This window comes from Rhinolophus sinicus, linkage group LG07 (assembly GCF_036562045.2).
Source record: "Rhinolophus sinicus isolate RSC01 linkage group LG07, ASM3656204v1, whole genome shotgun sequence".
NCBI classification, from domain to species: domain Eukaryota; kingdom Metazoa; phylum Chordata; class Mammalia; order Chiroptera; family Rhinolophidae; genus Rhinolophus; species Rhinolophus sinicus.
In genome coordinates this window covers 110,323,263-110,342,196 of record NC_133757.1, presented here as the reverse complement: position 1 = coordinate 110,342,196, position 18,934 = coordinate 110,323,263, and the positions used below count along the sequence as shown (strand labels likewise).

At 35.8% G+C, this 18,934-nt stretch overlaps 1 protein-coding gene across 4 annotated transcripts in view; it reads right to left on the bottom strand.

The window, feature by feature from the left end:
• The window catches only part of ANAPC10 (anaphase promoting complex subunit 10), a 274,574-nt gene that overhangs the window by 213,408 nt on the left and 42,232 nt on the right, over positions 1-18,934 (bottom strand). For 2 of the 4 annotated variants that reach the window (XM_019730764.2, XM_019730769.2), the window contains exon 5: positions 7,441-7,721. The exons of the other annotated variants lie outside the window; for them this stretch is intronic. In XM_019730764.2, coding sequence (XP_019586323.1) covers positions 7,491-7,721 — 231 coding nt within the window. In that variant the 3' untranslated portion in view covers positions 7,441-7,490. Of the gene's footprint in view, positions 1-7,440; positions 7,722-18,934 lie in introns of those variants that run through there. 4 annotated transcript variants of the gene reach the window in all.

Here is an 18,934-nt window from a genome sequence, read left to right as displayed (position 1 = left end):
TGAGCATTGGTGAGATTTGCCTTTATTAAAATAATACTTACCTGTTTTACTCGATCCGACCAGCATGGAGTGTGAATGTCTCTGTGTGTCCCTAGCCATCATCAGCTAGACTATAAATTCTTTCTGAATAGGAAACGTGTTTTCTACTTATTTGTATTCTGCACAGGATATAAGGCATTCAACAGTGTATACTGTTTGAAAAAGATGCAGTGTTTTTCTCCCGGAAACTTTATGTAATACAATTGACCACAGCATTGTAAACATCTTTTTTATTTGATAGAGATGAGCAATCAAATATCCTTATTTAAAAAATGACACTGTGGATTATTTCCTCCCTCCTATCTTGATAAAATGTATTGCATGCTTTTCAGCCTTAGTAAAAGTCATATGCCAAGTGCATTTACTTTTCTTCATTGACACCATGTTACTAACATGATCAGTTATGTTATATTATTAGAGATAGTCTAAAATAGGGACTTCTGTTCAGTTGATCGAAGTAAAGGGAAAACTTACCCAAAGTGACCTGAGAGAACATTCAGAGGAGGCAAGTTTGGAGCTAGAAAAATACTGCTCATCATGAAATTCCAAAAGGGCCAAGAAAGAACAGAAATAAGAAGTAGCTATGTGCAGCTGAGGAATTCAGAACTAGAATCAGAAGTATGGGCCTAGTAAGGGCTTAGAACTAGTTAGATATAGTAAGAGTATGTTGGAGATTCTCTGGTCACACGATGCTCATTTCCTACTTCTGGTAATGAGCATGTGTCTTCAAGAACTTAGAGTTGTTAAACATCTATGCCAGCTTCCAACATTAGAAGTTTTATCGGGTATGTTTTCTTTTTTGGTAAGACTGAAAAATGCAAGAAACAGTTTTGATACCGTGTTTTCCCGAAAATAAGACCTAGCCGGACAATCAGCTCTAATGCGTCTTTAGGAGCAAAAATTGATGTAAGACTCCGTCTTATATTACGAGTCTTATATCAATTTTTGCTGTTAAAGACGCATTAGAGTGGATTGTCTGGTAACTTATTTATTAGGTCTTATTTTGGGGGAAACACGGTTTTTGCATGGGCTCAAAAGGACAAACAATGTAGTTAACCTAGCTAAAGAGGTGTTTTAGCCCCCATTCATTGTAACGGTTTGCAGAATTTAGAAATTCTTGTTTTGTGTAGCAAATAGAAATAGCAAATAGAAATAATTTCCATTACAGTGAGGTGTTAATATATAGCAGATGATATAATACAGCTGCTCAAAAAGGGATTCCAAGGTTGCCATACATGCAGTGCTCCAGAACTGGCAGTTGTCTTCCCAAATCTAGCAGAACTCATGAGGGAGAAGGGAAAACAGCCATTTCTCCCCCGTAGATTTCTTGGATCAAACTACATGAACCAAACACAAAACAATACCAACCAAATTCCAGCTACTTTTTATTGAATACTTGCTATTTGCCAGGCACTGGGCTAAGTGCTTACATTTATTATCCCACGTTATCCTCTGAGATGTACTGCTATTAGTATTTCCAGTTTGCAGTTGAAGATGCTGAGGCTTAGAAAGGCTGTGTATGGCAGATATTCTGCATTATCCACCTGATATCTATTCTCCCTTCTTCCTTGCATACTGTTTTTTATTTTTGTTTTTTTCCCAGAGAGACAATGTGTTTAGCCCTAGAAGACAATATTCGCCTCAGTCAACAATGACAATCCCACTCCCTGCCTTCCCAAACCTGCCTCCCTTTCAGACAGAGGTGGCCATGCGACCCAGTTCTGACCAATGAGATAGATGTAAGTATGCTGAAGAATTCTGGGGAACTTTTCCCTTTCTGATAAAGGAGGACAGATACGAACAACGCTTCTCTTCTCCTTTCTCTCAAGTGCCAATGTCACAGCTGGGACTACAACAACTGTCTTTTGACCATGAGAAAATGACCTAAAAGTTCTCAGAAAGTCTCTGCTGTTATTAAGCTGCTGGGCCAATAAAGCAACCACAGATCTCTACATCTGTTACTATACAAGAAATATAAAAACTTATTTAAGTCACTGCGGTAGGAATTTCTATCATTCATAGCTAAATGTAATCCTGACAGTGATTTTATGAAAATGAGATATCAACTGAAGATCTTAGAAAAGCAACGCGTATTTACTGCATGCCTACTATATGTTGAGAAATGTAATAATGCAAATATAGACGATAAATAAGACTGATTCCTTGTCTTCAAGAGTTAGCAATATACACAGTATAACATTCATATGTTAATACAGTAGTTACTGGCAGATTACATTAAATGCTGAGAGGAATTAGAATAAAAGAGTGAACAAAAATAGGATTAAAATCGGATACGTAAAGGCATTGGAGGGTATGACTTTTGAGCTACTTTCTGCTCAGGACATTGGTATTCATTGGTACAATAGTGACAAGATCAAAGGCCATTAGATGTTACATATAAAAAAGTAAAAATGAGGGTGCATAAAACAGACACGCATATTTGCTTGGCTAGAACAGAAAGTCTGAGAATCTGAGAATGAAAAAAAGTAATAAAAGAAGTGGGGGAGAGGCATGGCCTTGAAGGGATGCCAAAGGACTTCAGGTTCATTTATACAGATAGATTTATATAAGTAATATGGAGTTAGTTTAGGTATTTACAGAAAGCCATATGATGAAATACTGTTTGGTTACTTTTATTTTAGTATAAAGACTAATGGTCCATCTGGGAGCTTCCCACAATTGGCCTAGAATGATGTGAATGGGGTGAAACTAAAAGTGATAATTAATGTGGAGATGGGTTACTGAGGATGAAAAGATGAAGGCAAGGAGTCAAAATTACACCTAATTACAGAAAATTACACCAAACAATTGATAATTTCTAAATAGACCGGATGACTTAAAAAAAATGAAAGAAAACTTCTGAAGCCTAGGTTCTTTGCATCTCCTATTAGCTACTAAATGCTTTAAAAAATAAGCACTATTTTAAAATAAATAGGAAAATTCCTTTGCTTTGTCTTTGGTAAGCACCTGAGTATGTTATAACAACAGTCGAGTGGATTAGTGTCATTCTCCTATTACCGAGGCTACCCTCTATTTCTATTTCATTTTGTCTCCATATCCATTTAACATGTGATTCTTATAAATTTTCACAGTTGAAAACAAACAGCTGGCTGAACTTTCTGCTTCAGTCTTTTGGATACTTTGCTTCTTGGTAAGTGATCAGTATTTTGATACTGCTGTAGTAATAACAGGAAATGATCTGTTAAAATCTGGATGTCCAGCTATAGATGAATGCCAGGGTAAAGAGGAGAGCTAGTCTTAGAAGAAAGTCTATAAAAACAGTTTGGGGAGTTATTTCCAGGACCACAGGGGGAGAAGCGTAATTTGCTCTCAACATCAGAAAAGCAAATGCCTAACAGAAGAACATCTTATGATGATCATTGAATTGCATCAGTGGAAAGCTGACTGCCACAAATGCAGCAATTAAAATGACTGTGATGGGGGGCGGCCTATGAAAAATTTTTTAAAAAAATGACTGCGATGATAAATGCTAGAGCTTAAATTATACATGATGTGAAATACCATTTCCTGAAATAGAAATTCACTCAGAAAAAGGTTTCATAAGCAGGTAGAACTCTCCTAAACTGGTTGACTTATAATTTTGCTTATGCTTGCAAAATAGCAAGTTGGTTCTATTAACCAGAAAGGACAAAAGATGAACAATGGTGGTGGGAATAAAGGAGGGATACTTTCAGATAAAACTGAAAAACAGATTAATAGTACGAAGAACTAATTTCAACTTTTCATATAAAATTGCCATTGATTATAGACATTTTCTTAGATTTACAGTGGGGGGTTTTCTAATTAATTAGCCTTCAGGTTTGTATTGTTAATAAATCGTTATCACGGATAATTAATAAACTAATCCCTGAGGATTTCTTTTTCATCATGTTCCTCTTTCTAAGGCTTTCTAGACACCACTGCACAGAAACAGATCCAAGTAAATGCAGACCATGAGGCACACAGAGCTACCTTGTGGAAGGCTGATCAACAGCCTTGCCCAGGAAAAATTTCCAAACACACTTTACAGTTATAGTAGGGAATGCCAGAACAACATGGACAAAAGAAGATAATTTTGATGTAAAAGATCCACAAAGCAAAAGTGTCCACATAGAACCACAACTGCAAAGCATTATTTTCCCTAATGCTTTAATGTAACATTTTGCAAATCTTATCATTTTAAAGTGGTAATTGATAAAATAAACGCATAATCAAGAATCCAATAAAAAATACTAAGCCAACATCTTATTAAGAATTTTAGAGCAGTAACAATTTTCCAAAACACTAGAAATGTGTCAAATATTTGTATTTGACTCATAAAATTTTATACTCAAAAATTTATACTGCACTGTATTAATCTCTACTAAATTAGTAGTCATCATGGCTAAAAGAACAGAAGGCATGGTGTCTAAAATTATTTTTCAAGATTTGTCTGTTTTAATCGCTAGAACCTTTCAAACAAGAGTAAATGTGCAAAACATCACTGGATTCCGAACACATAAATCATCTGTTTCAAATTAATTGTTGTTACGCATATAAAAACAATGACAATCTGGACCAAATAGGCTTGAAAAGTTAATAACTAGCTATTACAAACAGTTTTTCTTTCCAAAATTCCACTTCCTCCAGTGTCACACTCAGCTTCACCTCAGTCTTCCTGAACAGGAAGTCAGCTGTCTCCTCCGCTGCACTCCCATTCAGCAGTCAGAGATCTCACCTCACTTCTGACTTGGCTGTTTAGAGAACTATCATTTCCCCTTGTAGACTGTAAGCAACTGGAAAGTAAAGTCTGCATCAAATTTATCTTGGTTTCCTTATTACATCTAATTTAATGCCCAGTACCTATTAGTTTTTTTTTTTTAGAGCTATGTATTTATTAGTACTCAATGAATTGCTGTTTTAAAATTCCAGTTTGCATTTATACAGTTTGTGACAAATACTTCCTCAGCTAATAAAGTGATTTTAAAGGTGTCTCATACTTAAATTACATGTGAAATTTAAAAATGTAAATCTTAGAAATGTACGGTTTGTCTAATACTCAAAAATGTACACTCATTACAAATGAATCGGTGAATATGCTGTCGTTTTAACTGTTAAAATGGCTTTTCAATCTTAGTTTTTGATTCCCGGATCCTATACAGTAAGAAATAAATTTATCCATATTGTTGCAAGTATTAATTGTTCATTCATTTCTATTGCTGAGTAGTATTCTACTATATGGGTATACCACATTTGGTTGGTTTTCAGTTTGGAGACATTACAAATAAAACTGCTATGAATGTATGCTATCTTTTCTCTAGGAGTAGAATGGCTGGGTCACATAATTAGGTATACGTTTAATTTTTTAAGAAATTATCAAACCAAAGTGGTTTTCCAAAGCGGTTATACATTCACCAGCACTACGAAGGCCAGTTCCTCCATCTTTGCTAACCCCTGTGGTCATCTATTTAATTGGAGTCATTTTACTGGTTGTGAAATGGTATCTCATTATGGTTTTAATTTGCATTTCACTAATTCCAATGAAGTTCAGCATCTTTTCATATGCTTATTTACAAATCATGTCTTCCTTGCTCACTTTTAAGTGGACTGTCTTCTTACGGTTGAGTTGTAAGAGTTCTCTATTCTAGATACAAATCCTATGTCAAATACATAATCTGTACTTTAAAAAAAGAAATGCAACTGCATTAGACAATTATGCTTTAATTGTCTATCTTTAAGTAATGCTTATAATAAGGGAAAGCATTATCTCCATAAACCTCAGGTACCACGTTTTCAATACCTAATAAGGTGGTCAGCCAGCTATTATATGAAAAATAAAGAAAGGAAGTAGTAGAAAGCATACTGATTTTCTCAACATTCTTCTTAATCCCTCCTAATTTTAGAAGTCTCTTAGCAAAACTATTAGTAGGAGATAACAGACTGGATCGTATAAATGGTAATTCATCTTCCTCCTTTTTTCTTTTAAGCAAATTTTTAAAAAACAGCAAGTAGTAACATTATTACTAATAAAATCTCCTATATTTTTATTAGAATTATCTGTCTCTTAAACTAAGACTCTTGTTTACATGAATGTTTCCTTATCAGACTAAAAAAGGCAAAACATCTACTCTAGTGCCTAGTGTATATTGCTCTTCTAATTTCCTTAATTCTCTCCTTAGCTTTTAATTCCTATCCATGTGTTTTCCTTTAATCCTCTCTTCTACCATTCCCAGTATCCCACATCTATACTAGGATTAATTGCTGACCCCAAAAGAGTCTGGTTACAGACCATTTGGTGACCTACCACACTTCTTCAGACAACAAAATTCACACGCTGAAATCTTTGTGAAACTCAGAAAGAACAGCAGGGATTCTGCTGAGTAAAAAAGTGAAAACTTTTTTTATAGTATCCATGTAAATTAGTACTTTGCTAGAATAAAGCAAAAATAATTATTTTTTAAACTTTACTATTTAAGACTTCAGTCTATCCAGTAATACAAGAACCACCAAGAAATCTTTCCCAAATCTGGGGAAGTTTTGTGGCTAAATAATCCTCCTCCCAAAAAGTAACAGGTACAGAAAAGGGTACACAGAACTAAGTCTACTCACTTTAAACCATGGAAAAGAACACTTTTAAGCTCTTTTAGTATCTTTTTCTATATAAAGAATAATTTCAAACATTTTTAAAATTTTCATGGGACATATTATCCCTCAGGAATGCTTCAGTGTCAGACACAAATTTGAAACTAACTCTTCTATAGCAGCACTAGAATTAGAATAAACAGATTATACTGGCAGTCTCTGCCATGATATCAGGATATAGACAACCATAGGGTTAAAAGTATTTCATGGAAGTAATTATGACACAATTAACTATATTCCCCAAATCAGAGTTGCTCTCATCAGACACCTAATGCTAAGCTTAATTTGACAGTTTTTAAAAAGGCCCAGTATTAAAAGAATAAGCTTCATCTGGATGGGAGGAGAGGAAAGGAGAGGGGAAAAGGGAGGGGAGGGGGGAGAAGGGAGAAGAAGAAGGGGGGGAGGGGGAGGGGGAGGAGGAGGAGGAGAATTTGGACCTATTAAATATCTATTGATAAAATAGGTTTGTTCCCAAGCATGCAGTAAATCATTACTTTAATGCATGATCACTATATGAAATAATCACCTGGTTAGTAAAACATTATATACATATATATATCTTAAAATTTTCAGTTCAACTGGTTCTTTTGTTATAAGTAAAATTTTAATGATTGGCTTCAAACCCGTTTTTAATAATGTAAAATACTGAGGTTTATTATATGTTAAAGAAAATAAAGATAGTATGACCCAAAATTTCTTTATTAAAGCTGTAATAAAATAACTTTCAATGCAAACATTATAAAATAACTGATGCTTTTTCAATAAAGATACCAGATATAATATTTTCTGACAAGAGAAAAAGTATGTTTAATGACTTTTGTTGTTTTCAGTCACCTTATTGAACGATACATCATGAAATCAATAGTTGTACATCTAGGAAATTTACCAATGGAGCTCTCTTCCACTGGTGTATATATTTTAATTTGTCTCATGTGGGTGTCTCTTCCGTTTTGGTGATTGGCTAGAACAGCAATCTGTATCATGAATGTGCGAGTTGGCTTCTTATGATTATCAGTTAAGGGAACGTGAATCCAGCCACTTGGTTCCACCAATTCAAGTTGCTGCCAGGAAAAGAAAAGTCATATTAGGTTTCCACCCAACTAATATAATTTATTATAATGAAATACATTCGAAAGTTGATTTATCTATGTATGGTGTCAGATGGATACTAGATTTATCAGGATGATCGTTTCATGAGTTATACAAATGTCTAATCACCACGTTGTACACCTGGAACTAATACAATATTGTATGCCAACTGTATTGAACAAAGTTTTAAATTCTATTAAGAATACAAATAAAGTTGACTTAAAATTAACATCTTGCTCACTGAGAGAATGACAATATGATGACATAACCATTACCAGTTATTGTTCACTTTTACCATGGTACATTTTTACAGTTGTCAAGCACTTTACATGCATCATCTTAGTATGCAAAATAAAATAAAAAAAACATGTATGCAGTGTTAGTGTTTATGGAAACTTGTATAACACACGAGTTTACAATTAGACATGTAGAAATATATATATATATAGCCAATGGAAGACCGTGCTGACACAAGTAGGAAAAGAGTCTAACATTATGCTTCTTATATATTTTATTTCAAGGACCATGCATAATACATCCTAAGTCATATAACAATCAGATTCTATATAAATTACGAGAATATTAACAAAATAAAATCAGTCATTAAATAAGCATGAAACAAAGCTTTCTTCCTTGGAAATAGTGATTTATCTAATCTGGATCATGATCTAAACCTGAAATCTAGATTTTTAATGTTTTTCAATAAGAAATACTAATTTTTTTAATTTTTAATTTTATTTTAATGAAGAGTCCAACTGTCCTTTAACAAGGGAAAGAAAATCGTAAATCCAAAGTAGACTGAGGGGCAGCTGGGCGGCTCAGGTGGCTCAGGTGGTTAGAGCTCTCTGCTCCTAACACGGAGGTCGCACTTGGGCCAGTGAGCTGCACCCTCTACAACTAGATTTGTGAAGAGCTCGACCTGGAGCTGGGCTGCCATGAGTGGCCGGAGGTCGGAGGTTGGCGTGAGTGGCTGGTGGCCAGTATGAGCGGCCGACCAACGGCCAGTGACCAACTGGCTCAGCCAGGTAGAACGCAATGCTCATAATACCAACATGGGCCAGTGAGCTGCGTCCTCCACAACTATACTGAGAACAACAATAGCTTGATTGGGGTTGGGGTGGGGGAGGGGGGAAAGGAAGGGGGGGGAAGTAAACTGAAGTTTCTAAAAATTTTCATAAAGTTATGAAGTAGTTTTTAAAAAATATATTGATTTTTAAGTTATCTTAATTACTGAACACATATGGACGATATGCATCACAGAAAATACAGGTTTATCTTATCAATAATCAAATGGCAATGAGTGTCAAAAAATCAGGATTCCATGAGTTACTCTGGAAAAACAATTAAATGAACGCCACTATATCTTCTTTTCCTTCCCTCCATGCTTTCTCTCCTTCCTTTTTCTTTCTTTCATTCTTTCTCTTCTTTTTTTCCTTCTTTTCGTTTTTTATGGCAAAAGAGGGTGGGTAGAGATGGGGAAGAGAACCATAATCTTTAAAAAGGTAATTGTGTTTAACACTGAATGATTTCCTCCTTTTAACTACAAAATATAAGAATAATTGAATCTCTACCTGTCAGGATATTTTTGGTCAGTGGCATTTTACAAATTTCCATTAGCAATAACTTAAAATGAGTGCTTCAGGGACCAGGTATATCTGGTTTCTATCATTAAGCTTTTATTCATTCAGGCCACAAATAGTTGTTGAGTACTTAAAATGTTCAAGGTATTGTTCTAAGTATAGTTAAGCATACAAAATACAAATAAGGCCTTGTTCCAAACTGTGGGGGGAAAAAAAAGTAGAAGCAGACTAATATCCACTCTGGCTTCATGTAATCTCTTCACATATAAAATAAAGGGATTGAACAAGTTATCATCCAATGTCCCTTCCAGCTCTGACATTCAATGATTCTAAATAAAAAAAGAAAGGTGTAGTAGAAAGATGTCCACCATCCTGTCCCCAAAGCTGTGAATATGTTAACTTGCACGGCAAAAGGGACTTTGCAGATGTGATTAAGTTAAAGATCCTGGGATGGAAAGATTATTCTGGATTACAGTGGTGGGCCGAACCACCAGGGTCCTTAAAAGAGGAAGGAAGGATAGACAGAGAAGGAGATGCGATGACAGAAGCAAATTGAGTGATACAGCCACAAGCCAAGGAACGCAGGCAGCCTCTAGAAGCTAGAAAAGGCAAGAAACACATCTCCCCTACAATCTCCAGAAATGAATCCACCTTGCTGACCCTTTGATTTTAATCCATTAGACCCATTTTGGACTTCTTACTTCCAGAACTGTAAGATAATAAATGTTTGTTGTTTTAAGCCACTAAGCGTGTAGTAATTTGTTATAGCAGAAATAGGAAACTATTATAATAGATATGCATGGGAGTTTAAAGGGAGAAAGTACTTTTGGTTAAAATAATCTATTCTCCAGGTAAATGTACAATAATATATCTCAATGATAAACAAGAAGTAAAACTAAGGTCCTAAATTCAACTCCTTACTAATAGAATGTTTTTGACACATTTAGCCATATTTCTGATGGACACAATGTTATTTTTAGAGTACTTATATTTTATGTGTTTCAGTGTATTAAAAGCTGTATTAAGATTTTATAGCATGTATAATTTTTGGCATAATATATACAGAACTATAAATGTTCAGCAAATTATTCGACAAATACAATTAATAAACTATTTCTTTGGAATGTATCATACAGTTTCTTGATCTCAATCACTAAAAATATATTACAAAGTATGTATAGCTGTTAACATCTCTCCAATGGCTTCACCATCGACTATATTGCTTGGAAGTCACAAACACCAACTCACGTATCTACTTCAGTTCTACTGTGCCCAGTTTGAAATTCTCAAAGAATCATCTCTAAAAAGCTATTATTCTGATATTGCCATATTTTAAGTTACTTCATAGACTTAAAAAATTTCAAGTATATATAGTATGTACAAATTTAATTTTTGTAAGTGTCTGATTAAAAGGTTAATATAGTTTAAGCAAAAAAAATATTATTTTTTAATATCTTAAACAGAATTAATAAAAGGCAACATTTTGTCAAAATAATTTTTTTCTCCCGTTTCAGGTTTGGACCTCAATAAATGAAAATTTCATCACCACTAAGATATAATTTTTTTCTATATTCCTCCTTATTCTTTCTTTCTACCATCTCCCCTTTTGGCTCCTTTCTCCATATATTTGTGCACTTGAAAAGTTGTTTTGTTTTTTATTTTTTCACCTGCTAGTTACCTTTATTCCCTTCCTATTTGAATTTTTGTCCCCACCACTGAAACCAATGTTGTAAAAGTCACCAGTGACCCCCACCTTGCCAAATCGATTGCCTGTCAGAACAGTTCTTTGATACAATTTATTACTGTATTCTGGATTTTATCTAATGATGTGCCTGACCAAGATCTATATAAAGCTTTATATAATATTGTAGTTTAAAAATAGTTTTGTACACAAAATGTATAACATGGTTTACTAAAGATAGTAAGAGAATGTTGTAAATTACAGAAAATAACTGGTAGCTCAGTAAAGATATATACATTTAAAGATGAAGAAATTAATGCTAAGCTATATAGGATACTTGACATTATGTGCTTAAAAATACATGTACCTGAGTGAGCTTGGAAGTGGATCCTTCCTCAGTCGAGCCTGTGATGAGACCACAGCCTAACTGTAGCCTTATAAGATCTGAGCAGAGGACCCAGCTAAGCTACGCCTAGTCTCCTGGCTCACAGAAACTATGAGATAATAAATATGTGTTGGCCAGCCCGGTGGCTCAGGCGGTTAGAGCTCCATGCTCCTAACTCCTAACTCCGAAGGCTGCCGGTTCGATTCCCACATGGGCCACTGGACTCTCAACCACAAGGTTGCCAGTTCAACTCCTCGAGTCCCGCAAGGGATGGTGGGCAGCGCCCCCTGCAACTAAGATTGAACACAGCACCTTGAGCTGAGCTGCCGCTGAGTTCCCGGATGGCTCAGTTGGTTGGAGTGCATCCTCTCAACGACAAGGTTGCCGGTTCGACTCCTACAAGGGATGGTGGGCTGTGCCCCCTGCAACTAGCAACAGCAACTGGACCTGGAGCTGAGCTGCGCCCTCCACAACTAAGATCGAAAGGACAACAACTTGACTTGGAAAAAAAGGCCTGGAAGTACACACTGTTTCCCAATGAAGTCCTGTTCCCCTTCCCCAATAAAATCTTTAAAAAAAATAAATAAAAATAAAAACAAAAAATAAGTAAAAAATAAATATGTGTTGTTTTAAGCTACTAAGTTCATGGTACTTTGTTACACCGCAATAGAAAAGTAATATACAAGGGTGGCAGATGAATAATGAATATTTAAAACATTATATAAGGCTGGTGAAAATTCCACACTAAAGAATGTCTAGGATTTTACGAGTATTTGAGACAACTCCTAGTGTTAATTTGAAATAAGTATTTCTTCAACATTTCATTTCATTACGTGACCATGATTTTGTTTAGTCAATTTAATCAGTCACTACCTCTATTTATTTAAGGACAGGTGTACCCCGCCGAGAAAATACTGATTAAAGTACGAACTCCACCATAAACAAAGCTTACATTAAAAAAAGCAGAAATCATCAACAAAAATCATGTCAAATATGAGATATGAAGTTGTTTACATGGCTTTTCCTATTGCTAATCACATATCGCTGGAAAATAAAATGACAGAAGGAACAACTACTTGATAGTTACTTCACGAAAGTTGTCCCCTGCTCCCTATTCTCACTACCTTCTCCTCTTTCATTAACCATAGTTGTGACTTTGATATTCTACAGGATCGCAATATGAGAACTGTCGACACATGAAGCAGCAGATTCTGGAATTTTAACCATCCTTTCACTTAGGAAGGAACAGAACCAGTTACAGTAATGATGACCTACTTGTAGAGAAGGAAAGTCAAATATGATCCAAAAGAAACTTCACGAATTTCAAATGTGTTAAAAGTAAGGATACCACAAAAGCAGCTTAACAAGAAAGACAGAATCTGACTCAAAGAGCTCAGTATGGAAAGCAAGCTCTCTTGCCCTAGTGAAGAAGGCGACCACCTACGAAGGTGACTTTAAGGTCAAAATCAGTCACTCCTCCTACAGGTAGTCAAGACATTCAGTTTTGGACAAGTCAGAACAAGTTTCTATACAGAGAAATTTACTCCAGAAAGAGTCCCTGAAGAGTTAAGATTACATAGCTTAACTGGTCTTAAAGTTAACCTGTTTTTTAAAAAGAGGCCTAACAAATGAGAAGAATTATATAGTGTTCTACTGACCTACATGAACAATTTTGAATTAATTTGAAGTCAATGTCAATTAAAAAATAATAATTTCACCAAAAGCCCAAAATGGTAAAGAAATGTTATGAAGAAATTGCAAAAAACTTTTTGGACAACAACAAAAAAAGTGACTTCCCAAATTAACCAGATTTAACTATTATCAAAAATAAAACCAGAAATATAAAATATGTATACATACATAATAAAATTATGCCTTGGTTTTGTTATAAAAGGAAGGCTAAAAGTCTTACCTAAGTAAATGAATAATCAATAAACAACAATAGATAAAAATATGTAGTACAGAGGCGTGAACATCAGATCCAATGTCAAAAGAAGACCGAGATTTGAATTACCACTTCTAGTCATGAGTTTAAGCAAATTACCTCTCCTTCCTACACCTTTACTTCTCCAACTGTTAGGTAAATCATATGAAATTGTCATTTTTGTAGACAAAAAACAAAATCAGGGTAATTTTATTCCCATGTAATTTTTATACTTTCCTCACAGGAAAGTTGCAAGGTAATAAGATTCATTATTGCTAAATCCATGGGATCCTTTTTAGTTCAAGCCTTTTTATCCTTTCTACATCACTTGATGAAACCTCTTTTTTGAAACGTTCTCTTCTCGTGGCCTCTTGTGATTTCACATTCTTCAGGTATTCCTCCTCCCTCTTCTCTTCTCATCTTTGATTTCTCATCTCTTCTTTGTCTCTCTGGAGACTCCTCTGTCTGTTCCTTAAGTGCTGTATTCCTCCTAGTTCTGTCTCACAATACAGAGTTTAATCTACACAATTATCCAATATAATTGAATCCAGACCCATGACTTCAGGTACCTATTTCCTTTTCCTGGGCTCAGACATGTATCACTGTCTAAATATCAAGTGGACATATGCTGATGATTTAAAATTTTATATCTCCGTTTTAAGAGATAACTTCTGAAGGAAGCAGCAAGGGAACAGTACAGATCTAGAACCAATGCTGGTCCCTGCTTACCTCTTCAGCCTTATCTTGAATAGTCCTTCACCTACATTTCAGCTATATAATCTGCAATAATGTAAAAATAAATTTATACTGTAAAGGAAACTGACTCTGAAAATATTCCCAAGATCAAGAGATGGCAAAGAGATATTAATTGTATTTCATTTAAAATGGGTCATCTGTCGTGTGTGCATGCACATTGTTTTAAATTAACTGAAATTAAATGAACTGCTTCAAAGATAGGAAACAAAAGGTACAGTATGAAAATTAGTGGCTCAACACAGGAGGTATCACAGCTAACAAATATGAAGTCAGAAAGAGACAGCAGAGAAAACGAAGAAGGAAAATATCAAAGAACATAAGAGCACCTCCCAGAACTGAAGCACATGTGTCTCCTCACTGATGGGATCGACTGAGCACACAGCACAGTGAAAAAAACCACCACACACACACACACACGTATGGCATAGCACTGTGAAATTTCTGAACATGACGCATAAGGAGAGTAAGTATAGGCTTCTACAAAGAAAAACAGATCACACTCAAAAGAAAGCATCAAAAATCAAAAGTGGCGTTGTATTCCTCAACACTTACACTGAAAATTATGAGATAATGGAGAATGTGGTTAAAATTCTGATGCAAAATTATTTCCAAACTAGAATTCCATACCCAGCCAAATCATCCCTCGAGGGTGAGATTAAAATAAAGTTTTCAGTCATGCAAGGATTCAACAATTTTACTCCCATGTGGAGTATACATTCCATCAAAAAAGGAAGTAAATCAAGAAAGATAAAGACCTTGGATCCAAGAAACAAGAGATCTATCAAAAGAGAAGGTGAAGGGAATTCCCAGGATGATGTTGAAGGGATGTCTTGAGGAGACAGCTGTTAGTTTGGGTCCTCCAAAAACAGACACCAAGACATGAACAGACATACCAGAAATGTATTAGGGGAAACGTCTGTGAGAGAAAATGGGGAGGGAGCCGGAGGAGGCTGGCAGAGCTGTCCGACAGTGACGCAGGTCTGAGCCCAGGGGAAGGAGACACAGAAGGGAGGTTGGGTGGATCCGTGTCAGACTGCAGTGCAGGTCTAGGGGAAGTGTGGCAGCGCTTCAGGGACTCCTGGCACAGGCAGCCTGTCCGGAGACTCCAGAGTCCCCAGGAGTAAGCCAGTGGTTAGTACCCCTGCTGTGCTCACTCACTGGCTGGGGAAAGACTGTGGAAGGCACGGCCTGGACACTAATGTGGTAATGAACTAAAGAGAGCAGCAGCTGGGCCATCAGTCACTTACTCCCTAGGCTCAGAGATCTGACAGAAACATTCTTAGGCCACCTGTGGTGGCTCTGTATGTATCACCTTGGCTAGCCTAAACTACATTTCCCAGAATTCCCTCCTTGCATGTTTCTGGTTGGGTGGGACACAAGAGATATTTCCATGCAAGATCTGGAGGGCAGAAGTGAAGTAGCAGCCATTTTGGTGTTTACACTCAAGTGAAGTCAGCCCTCTTGTAGATCACACATGTCACTATCTGCTGGTTCACCTCTTTGTCATGGGGCAGCAGCCAGGCCTGTAGACTTCAAGCTCCAGCATCACACATGGAAACAGCTTTAAAGATTTATTTAACCAACTCCTACTTGTGTAAGGTCAAATCCCTGTAACAAATCCCTTATTACATACTGCAACCCACCACCCCATACACATATATATACACATACATATATCTATGCTGTACACACACACACACACACACACACACACACACACTAGTGCTCTGCTTCTCTAATAGAACTAACACTGACACAGTATTTGAGCTGCAAGTCCAGGAGGGATGTTTCCAAGAAAAAAATGTGGAACCAAGAAAGTATATGTGACTGTTTCAAGAGGTATTTTATAGATCTATCAGAGAATTAGGGATATATTGATGACTTGGTAACATTTTTAAAATTAAGAAAAAAATGAGGCAAGTATTAATTCCAGAAAAAATAAAATGCCTAAGAAGAAAATTTAATCATTAGACATGACATGAATCAGATATAAACAATACTTATATGGTCATAATAATGAAAATGTGTATAACGATTTCAGCAAATACCACAAAAAAAAACTATACTAGGAAGATGAAGAAAGGTAAGTATATGAGAGAAGAAACAGGCTTGAAGAGCTAAATCCTGATGTTTCATAGTAAGATATCATGTCTTTAAATATAGATATGTACACATATATTATTTAGAGTTGTACATATCTATTACAGATATCTGTGTACATATGTTATTTAGAAATGTGGAAGCAAATACAAAAAGAAAAGGCTAAAATAACTAAGGATTGCTCCCAAGGAGTGGGCGGAGCATATGGGATAGGGAGAGACGTGCTATTTCTTATAAATGCTACTGCAGTCCTTTCAGACTTAACCTATGCACACGTTTTACGGTAGTATAAATAAACTTAAAAGGGTAGTAAAAATATTAAAATGCTAAGGAAATTATCACAAAAAGTTCAGATAGTAGTTACCTCTAAAGGGTAGGGAAGGGGCTGTGATAGGGAAGGGATGAGGGCATACTCCTTCTGGGATGCTCATAAAGTTCTATTCCTTACATTAAAAAAAGTTATATACGCATATAAACCATATATGTGTGTTTCATGAACTTTGGGGAGGAGGGAGCGCTAAGCACACAAAAGAAACAACTACAGAAACCCCAGCGCACAGCACAGCGGCAGAACCTCTGCTATAAGTGAGGTTCAGCTCTGACCAAGTCCTTGCTACTCCAGGTACATTACAATCTGCTGTTAGATGAGCTCTAAAATAAACGAATGTATATTTCCTTGACATTTTACATTAATTTCTTTTATTCTAGAACAAAAAGTATGTGCAATAGTAATGAGAAAACCTTATGCAAATACAAACAAATGAGGCTTTTCGTGTGTGTAATTTTTAAGGTACAGCAAAAACGTATACTGTCATTCTATGACCATAAATCTCGATAATAAATAAATACTCAAAACAATGAAAGGTTAAAGGCAGCCTTTAGGTATACATGTCAGTAATATATCTAAGGAAACAGGCTATTTGATGGCCTACCACTGGATTATAAACCACTGAAAAATAGATGGGAGAATCAGGAATTTAAGATCCCAAAGAATCACTATAAAATGCTTTTTATATAAATCATTTAAAAACTAAGTAAATAATTGCTTATTTTAAAAATCCAGTTGAAGCAGAAGGATACATGGAGACCCAATCACCTCTTTCAAAAATGCTCAGTATAGCAATGAAGACTTTAGAAAAATCTTTTCAGGGCCTGCCCAGTGGCTCAGGCGGTTGGAGCTCCATGCTCCTAATGCTGAAGGCTGCCGGTTCGATTCCCACATGGGCCAGTGCCAGATGGCTCAGTTGGTTGGTGCGCAAGCTCTCAACCACAAGGTTGCCGGTTCGACTCCTACAAGGGATGGTGGGCTGCGCCCCCTGCAACTAACAACGGCAACTGGACCTAGAGCTGAGCTGCGCCCTCCACAACTAAGATTAAAAGGACAACTTGACTTGGAAAAAGCTGTGGAAGTACACACTGTTCCCCAATAAAGTCCTGTTCCCCTTCCCCAATAAAATCTTTTTTAAAAAAAATTTTTTTTTAAATAAAAACATACTTTAAAAAAAAAACTCAGACAAGACTTTTAAGAAGTAGGTGACAAAGTCAACAGATACATTTGATTAGGAGATCTGTAAAGATTTTTACTGCAAGGGTATCACAATTCTATATGGAGGTAATAAATAAAAAGCATAATTCGAACTGCAATATAATCCTAAATACATTTTAAGATGTGGAGCTCTGAAGAGGATTGGAAAAAAGGTAATGAGAATTATTTAGCAGTGGATGAAAGAGATATCCATTAATTAAGGCTGACTCCATTCGAGTTTTCTGGCTTTATGATCTTTCCTTTCCTATAAGATAATAATAGTTCACAACAACTAACATGTTTGGAGCACTTCTCTTTGCCAGGCATTGTTTTAACAGTACTGATTTTAATCCAGCCTTGTAACAGCCCTATGAGGTAGACTATTTTCATCTTTATTTTATACACAAGAAATCTGAGGCACAGAGAAGCTAACTTTGCAAGGTTCATAGTCAAGTGCAAGAGCATAAAACTCAAACTCCAGTAGATGACTCCAAAGCCCATGCTCTTGGATCTTTATCAACTCAAAAATATAAATGTATATCCAATAGTTTTGTGTACCTAAAACCCCCCAATTTCATGAGATTACATAGGAAAGCATACTAGGGGGTGCTTTTACAGCCTATAAAAACATTACCACTTTTCAAGGCTTTGCTCTTTTTAGCTACCATGTATTGAGTTGCTATCATACGCCAGGACCTTAATATGCATTTGTTTTAATCATCCCAACACCATATCCCTAAGAAACCTGAAGTTCATAGGGAGGTTATGTAATTTGCTAAGGGTTACCCAGTAGCTGGTGAAAGATGATGTCAGGATTTGAAAGTAATTTCCCTGCTTTGACTCTGAATATCAAAGTAATAAAATAGTCTTAAAGTATGTCTGTCCAAAATAAAAATAACACTATAACTGAGGTGAGTACAAGCGAATAAATATTGGCAATTCAAAAATCTATAATCCTGTATATGCTTTAAAGAGATGTGGAACTCTGAAGGGAATTGGGAAGAAAAGAAGAAAGTAACTCAACTGTGTAATAGTCTCGCAATACTCATTGTTTCTTATTAGTTATGGTACCTAGACGTAAAGCATGACAACGGGAAAACATGAAGTTCTTGTTACAGGTCCAGGCAGAGGTGAAAACTCAATATACACCTCCTGTTATATTAAAAATTGAATGCAAACATCTCTAGTACTCCCAATGACAGGTTTTCAAAACAGCTGAACTCACTCACACTCA